This window comes from Bufo gargarizans, chromosome 2 (assembly GCF_014858855.1).
Source record: "Bufo gargarizans isolate SCDJY-AF-19 chromosome 2, ASM1485885v1, whole genome shotgun sequence".
Lineage (NCBI taxonomy): Eukaryota > Metazoa > Chordata > Amphibia > Anura > Bufonidae > Bufo > Bufo gargarizans.
The window spans coordinates 457,311,246-457,319,413 of record NC_058081.1 but is presented as its reverse complement, the minus strand read 5'-3'; the positions used below and the strand labels follow the sequence as shown (position 1 = coordinate 457,319,413).

Below are 8,168 nucleotides of genomic sequence, written 5' to 3'. Positions count from 1 at the left end.
AACTAAATTAAATTTTGCTCAGAAATATTAGTAAAAATAAAGAAAGCTGTTATGCCTAAATTTTAAAAGATCTTGCAGTTCTGTATTTTCACCTCTGAGCGCCGCTATTTAACCAGCAAGAAGAATAAAGCAAAACTAGAAAACCATGGACATTTTCCTCTGTCATATCCATTGGTGATCCGCAGAAGAAGAAAAAACAGCCATTTTCTGGATTCTCCTTGTGAAAGAGCAAAGGATATAATTTTTCATTTTATTATTTACATTGGATGGAAAAGCCTTACTTGAAATTAATTGGAAATAATCAGTGAAGATGAAATCTCACATACAAGGATGCACAGGATTCAGGTGGCAAGTAGTATATGTCTTATTTTTTTGTCTTTGTTATTCAATTTCTGGCCAGATTCATTATTCCATTGTAGAAGAAATGATGAAAGACTCTGTTATAGCAAATATTGCAGATGACCTTGGATTAGATATTAAGCAGCTCTTATCTAGAAAATTGAAGATTGTATCCAGAGTATCTGAGAAATACTTCTATGTAAATTTGGAGAATGGGAATCTGTATATTAAAGACAGGATAGACAGAGAAACATTGTGTGGAAGAGCAGAAACTTGCTATCTAACCTTTGATGCCATGGTTGAAAATCCATTTAGCAATTTTAAGATCAAATTTGACATTCAGGATACAAATGATAATTCTCCACAGTTCTATCATGATCAATTTGATTTGGAAATAAATGAATTTACATCACCCGGGGCAAGATTTGCTTTACAAAGTGCAGAAGATCCTGACATTGGGAGTAATTCAGTGCAAAAATACAAGCTTAGTGATAATCAGTACTTCACAATTACTGAGACTATCAAAACTGATGGGAGTAAAATTCCAGAGCTTGTCCTAGAGAAACCCTTAGATCGAGAGATACAAGAGAACCATGAATTAATACTATCAGCATTGGATGGAGGAAATCCTATCAAATCGGGTACAACATTATTGAAGATAATTGTTATAGATGCTAATGACAATACCCCTATATTTACCCAAGATATGTACAAAGTTACCTTAAAGGAAAACATCCCGATTAATTCTACAGTGATTGTGTTAAATGCTACAGATAATGATGAAGACATCAATGCACAGATCATATATTCTTTTAGTAAAACCTCAAGAAACATTCATCATATGGGAACATTTAGTATCAACCCAAATTCTGGTGAAATCAAGATTATTGGAGACTTGGATTTTGAAATAACAGAGAATTATGAATTGCCTATACAAGCAAAGGATGGAGGAGGCCTTGTAGCACATTGTAAGGTACTAGTAGAAGTCATTGATGTGAATGACAATGCTCCAGAGATAACTATTACTTCATTAACGTATCATTTATCAGAGGATTCTGCTCCTGGAACAATGATAGCTCTGGTTGAATTCCATGACCAAGATTCCGGAGATAATGCTATTGTGGACTGTCAAATTCTTGAAGATGTTCCCTTTGACCTATTGTCTTCAGACACTTACTATAGACTTGTTTTAAGAACTGCAATAGACAGAGAAAAAACGTCTTCTTTTAATATCACTATTATCGCTACAGATAGAGGATCACCCTCTCTTTCCAGCAAACAAGGTCTACAACTGGAGATATTAGATGTAAATGACAATCCACCAATATTTGCCAAATCCATTTATGTTGCTTATTTACCAGAGAACAATTTACCAGGAGCCTCAATATTTAGTATTCAAGCCTCGGATCCTGATATCGGAGACAATGCTAAAATAATTTATACCATTTCCTGCAAGTCTACAGAAACTTTATCAATGTCCTCTTATCTTTCCATCAATAAAGAGACAGGGGTCCTCTATGCTCAAAGATCATTTGATTATGAACAAAACAATGAATTTTTAATAGAAATCACAGCTTCAGACAGTGGATCCCCATCTCTGGGCAGCAATGCTACATTAATTATCCATATAGTTGACCAGAATGATAATGCACCAAAAATCTTGTACCCGTCACCAGATAGTGCTGGGTCACTTGTGTTTGAAATAGTGCCTTTTGTGTCTGAGCCTGGTTCTTTAATAACTAAGGTGGTGGCAGTGGATGCAGACTCTGGACATAATGCTTGGCTCTCTTACCACTTTATACAAATGGCAGAGTCAACTTATTTTATTATAAGTGAGCACACAGGTGAGATCAGAACATCACGCAGCTTTCAGGAAAAGAACACGTTGAACTACAAGGTTGTGGTGATGGTAAAGGACAATGGAAACCCCACTCTCTCTGCTACAACCACACTCAGTTTTGTAATTGTAGATGACTTTAATCAGGTTGTTACTAAACTTAGCAATCAGCACAAGGATGAAGAATCTCAAAATAGCTTACAGCTATATTTACTTGTTACACTTGCCCTTATTTCCTTGCTTTTTATAATAACTGTCATGGTGGTCATTATTTCTAAATGCAGACAGCCAAAGTCATTACCAACTTTTTCTTCTCTCACTACAAATCTATATCCTCCAATTGATCCAAGGACATTCTCAATGTATAGTGATGGAACATTGCCTTTACCATACTCATATAATGTCTGTGTGGCATTAGATTCTGCTGAGGGTGACTTTTCTTACATAAAACCAAATGAAAATATTCCTGTGGAAAACCTGATTGATGCTGAGAATGCAGAGCAAAGAAATGAAAGTTTAAAAGTTTTTCCAAGCATTGAGCAGGTGAGATTTTGCTATTGTCAGCCTTCTCTTTGACGTTCTAGTAAATGTAGAATTTGATTTTTTATTTATAATTAATTGATTATAACCAATAGCTTCCTTATAAGGGTTTGTAGGTGTTTGTGACTAAACATTTTTAGTTGCCTGTGTACAATATCCATGCTTGGTTCATTCACCTAAAATATACTGGCCTATTATTCACTGACATTTTTTTCCTGGCAGTTATGTGACTGTGGTGGTGCTGCCTTTTTAAATGTCATCATGAGTAATGATCCACAAGTTATCTACTACTACCCATCTGAAGTTCTGGGTGTATGCATTGTGTGGTTTAGATTCATATAGCACATGCACCCTCTTTCATCAATTGACATGTGGTGGAATATAAAAGGGGACACTCATAATGGGCACTCATTATGCCAAAAAGTGAATAGTTTCAGGGTTTTGGTGGAAAAATGGTAAGGGTTTGTGATGGAATGATGGGGAATGAGAAGAGATTTTGAGAAGTGCTCCGATGCACCATCAAATTACAGGAGCACCCATCCTTTAGTTAGTTTCACTGGCTAACACATCAAATGTTGCTGTTTTATACTCTTTAAATAAGAAGATTGCCAGATCTTATGATCAGATCATTTATGCAATGTTTGGAAGTTTTATCGAAAATTGAGAAATTATTTCAAATGTATAGAATGGTTCTTAAATTATCACCATTAGGCTGTCTCTGAGAATGTGGACTGCCATTTGGTAGGCTTTAATTAATGGATTTAGAGTATAATAAAATCAGTATAGATGTAGTATCAGTACGATATGCGTCATTATTTTAACTTTTGTACACCATTTTTTAGTCCTTCGCTCTGTTAAACTTCTACATTTACTATGTTCTATGCTTTCTATTTTTGCACAATTTCCTTATTGTATATTGGTTATATACTATTGTTTGATTTTCAAATTTAAAAAAATTGACAATCAAATCTAAGGTAGGGAGCTTGGAAGGACCCAGGTACAGCAGAGACAATCCCCATCATATCGCTTTATGTTTATTGCATCTCTGCATCAGAGGTTTCCAATATTTTCTTGCTTGTTAGCTAATTATATATATGACAAATGGTGTTGAGCCTCTCTATCTAATATATAAAGCTGAGTGTATGTGTGTGTGTATGTCCGCTAAGGAATCCGCACCGTCGCATTTACAATACGAAATTTGGCACATCAAGTGTCCGGGAAGGTTTTAGAACAGGTTTCAGCTCTCTAGGACATACCATTCCCGAGATATTCCCCAAAAATGCATTAGCCAATAGAAGCTTGGTCACATGACCCTTATCAGCCAATAGAAGCTCTCAGGTCCTTCAGCCTCCACATACTGTTTTACTTCAGGTTTCATAACAACCCAGCCATTTATTTTCACTGCTGTAGAGGAGTTTTAAAGGGAATCTGTCACCAGGATAATTGCTATTTAAGTAAAGCCATGGCCTTATAGCACTTAGTACCTTATTTCAAGATGTGCCTTTGTTCCAGCAATAGATGTTTTTATCCTCTGAAAATCCAGTTTATTTGATATGCAAATGAGCCAGTAAGGTACCCAGAGGGGCGTCACTCTTGCAGGAAGGAGCCCAGACACGCCCCCTGCCACAATGTGTCCACCCTCAAATGACTTAAACCCCGCCCCCAGGTCCCACTAAACCACCCCCCCGATCCAGTTAGGCAATGCCCCTCCCACTCCTCAGCCAACGTGGATTGAAAAAATGAATGTAAAAATCAACTTCTGTCAGCTGCAGGGTTGGGAGGGAGGATGACTTTCTTCCTGCAGCTCACACTCACTTAGGCTCCACTACACTCACACTCACTTAGGCTCCATTCAGACGTCCATAGTAAATTGCAGATCCGCAATAAACCCAGCCGGCACCCCCACAGAAATGCCTATTCTTGTCCGCAATTGCGAACAAGAATAGGACATGCTCTATTTTTCACTGTGTGCTGTCCGCATCCCTTCCAGCCTCATAGAGAATGAATGGGTCCGCACCTGTTCCGCATAATTGCGGAATGGATGCGGACCCATTCTACGGACATGTGAATGGACCCTTAGAGTGAGCTGTTCAAAAGGACACGCCACCGATCTGGTTAAGCCACACCCCCTCCCACTCCTCAGCCAACTGAGATAAAAAAAATGAACTTAACAATCAATTTCTAGGTCCCGCTAAGCCTTGCCCATATCTGGTTAGACCACGCCCCCGCCACGCCTTAGCCAACAGTGATTTAAAAAATGAAAGTAAAAATAAACTTCTGTCAGCTGCAAAGGTGGCAGGGAGGGTGACTTTCTCCCTGCAGATCACACTCAGACAGCACAGTGCTGCTGTCTTTGAGTGAGCTGTTCAAAAGGACACGCCCCCAATACAGTAAAGGCCACTGTTAAGGGGCGGGCACCTGGGGAGGTCACTGTCAAGGGGGTGGTATGCCGTGAAAGTCATTGTTAAAGGGGTAGGCTGCTGTAAAGATCAAAGTTAAAGAGGTGAGCTGCTGTGGAGGTCCAATTTCAAGAGACGGGGCACTGTGGGGGGGTCAGTGTTAAGGGGTGGGGGGCTGTGGAGGTCACTGTTATAGTGGATAGTGTTGCTATCTTTTAACGACACACACAAACATTAAATGAAATAGATTAAATATACCCAAGCGAAGCTGAGTCTTTCAGCTAGTGCTTTACAAAGGAAAAATAAAATACTCAGAAATGTTACTTTTTCACAGCTAATAAAATATTGTATTAACCCTATAGCCTAGATCAAATACTTTGACATATAACACTATGTTATTCCCTTCTTGCCTCATAGCATTTAAAGGGAACTTATCATACTAAATATGGTGTCTGAGCTGAAGTCAGTGTATTAAAGAGCAGGAGGAGCTGAGCAAATTGATCTATAGTTTTATGGGAAAAGATTCAGTATATAAGCTGGTGCAATACCTTGAAGCAGACCATGGACCTGGTCTTGTTAGATATGTGCAAAAAAGGCCAAGGCAGCACTCAAATATCCGTGAAAAACAGAGGGTATTTTATTAACCTATGGGTTAATAAAACACCCTCTGTTTTTCATGGATATTTGAGTGCTGCCTTGGCCTTTTTTGCATATACAGTATATGTATATATATAATATATATATATATATATATATATATATATATTTTATTATTATTATTTAAACTCCTGCCCATTTGGGGCTTTGAAGTCAAGGGGGCAGTTCTGCCAGTGATTTACAGCCTTCCCTTTGTGACTATGTATACAGAGATAACTGTCAATCACTCATAAGACTACCTCCTTGACTTAAAGCCCCAAATGAACAGAATATAAATGAATGAAATATATATAGATAGATATATTTATACAGATTCTTTGTCCATAAAACTATATACCAATCTGCTCAGATCCTGCTACACTATAACATGCAGATTGCATTGCATTTTCATGGTTACAGGTTCCTTTCAAAGAATTAGGGTCAGTGAAAAACACTAGTGGAGAATTATTAGCAATGTGAGCTGGCTATTATTATTGTCTTGGAAGCAGTATTTCTTGGAGAAATAGATAGAAAACAACAATATGTATTTTTTTGTAAAAATTTGGTGGAATGCCAAAGCAGTGTCAGGTATAGCGGTTAATACACAATCTACACTGTGTGGTGACGTCAGTGTGCACGACATTGGCACGTTTTCTTCAATCAAGATGGCAGCAACAACCTCTCCATGAGTAAATGGATGAGATGAGTATGCATTTTTCGTTTTTAACCCCTGATTAACTGCTAAAAGGCCTCAATGTCAGATGCTACGATCAGTGTTGACGCAGTATCTGAGGGGTTCAGTTACGGGGTGCAGCAGAATCACCGTTCCCCATTATTGCGCCCAGTACATACAATGGAATGCGATTTATGACAAACTCATTTGTCACAAATCAAATTTATTTGTGAACTTTGGCGAAGTTCACAAATCCTTGCATCCTTGTCTCCCTATGTAGACAAGGATGCAAGACGTGTCCTCGCTCCTGCACAGGTGCGGCGCCGGCTCCCCATTGCAATTTCTTAATTTTTTTTGTATTATGACCGTTGTTTTGGTCATAATATCAAAATGCAAGCAAGCAAGCAAAATACTTGACTCCATAGTGCTGTCAATGTATAGTCATGGAACATTACCTCTTCCTTACTCATATAATCTCTGCGTTCCTTTGAATTCCAATTGTGAAAATTACTTTTCTACATAACACAAAACCAAAATAATCCTCTGGACAATCTCATTAAAGATGGTAATCCAGGACTTCTAATAAAATATCACACAGCTTTGAACAGGTGAGTTTCTATCAACCATACCACCAAAAAAACTCACCTCAGTAATTTGCTTACAAAGAGGCCGTGGCGGTCATCTTGATTGCAGAAACCACACAAAATCGGTATGGTGTCTTCAATCAAGATGGCTGCAACGTCCTCTATGTGAGCTGATAGATAAGGTGAGTATTTTTATTTTTTTACCCAGATTAACCCTGGAAAGGCCTTAATTTTAGCCTCAGGTGCCGCGATCAGCATTGAATGGGGTATCTGAGGAGTTCAATGTCAGCGGGTGTCACCATTCCCCGTCATTGCACCTGCTACATACGTACAAAGAAATCTAATATTTTTGGTGAAATTTGGTGAAGCAGCCAAATCAAATTTTTCATACTTTTGCTAATCTCTAATTGATAACTTGGACATGATACTGTTATGTCCTGGTAACAGCATGCCCTTTCAAAATTGCAAGTGCCAAAAGCAAAGTATCTATTATTTGTATATTGTCTTGCCTCGTCCGATGCTCTCACTATCTATTGCAAATTTTGAAGGAGGATACTGCTGTTACGGACACAATTGTACTAACTTGCTTAAATTTTGAGTTTGGAGACCTGAAGGAATATCCATTAGCCATGGTTTCATAAATAGGTTTCATAATGTTTTGCATGGTATATAATAAAGGTATTCCTTTGAAGAAATTAATATTCTGAATTATGCTTAAGTAACTTTTTTTGTAAAATAGTTACATACTGTGGCAGTGTGAACATTGAGGTGTTGTTTACCCAGGTTACAGTCCGGGACTTGAGGCATGCTCATGTCCAGGGATCCTATTTAATCCTGCTACTGGATCTTGGGTGTGTCTCACTCTGGAGTGTCTTGTGAAGCAGAATCCTGGTAAGGCTCTGTGTAAGTGGTCTCAGCCGGGTGGGCTGTGGAGCCACGAGGCTAGGCGATAGCCTGAATTATGGGGGATGCGGTGAAGCCTGTGAAACAAGGATCACAAGGCCAGAGTCGGGAGGACTACTGGGCCACAATCCCCCAAAAGGTATTGAAGTGTCACAGCCTGGAGGTTGCTGGACTGAATGGCTGAGGAAAGCCGCATTTGTGTTCCATGTGTGAACAGGGCTCTCTAGGTGAGTCAGGGATTAGTTAGAGCCTAGCTG

The 8,168-nt window shown here is 38.7% G+C and overlaps 1 protein-coding gene across 1 annotated transcript; it reads left to right on the top strand.

Moving 5' to 3' along the window:
* Positions 1 to 310: 310 nt before the first annotated feature.
* On the top strand, positions 311 to 2,752 carry LOC122926030 (protocadherin gamma-B1-like). Its single transcript, XM_044277421.1, has one exon. It carries the CDS (start codon positions 311 to 313, stop codon positions 2,750 to 2,752), a length of 2,442 nt encoding a protein of 813 aa, XP_044133356.1.
* The last annotated feature ends 5,416 nt before the right edge of the window (positions 2,753 to 8,168 follow it).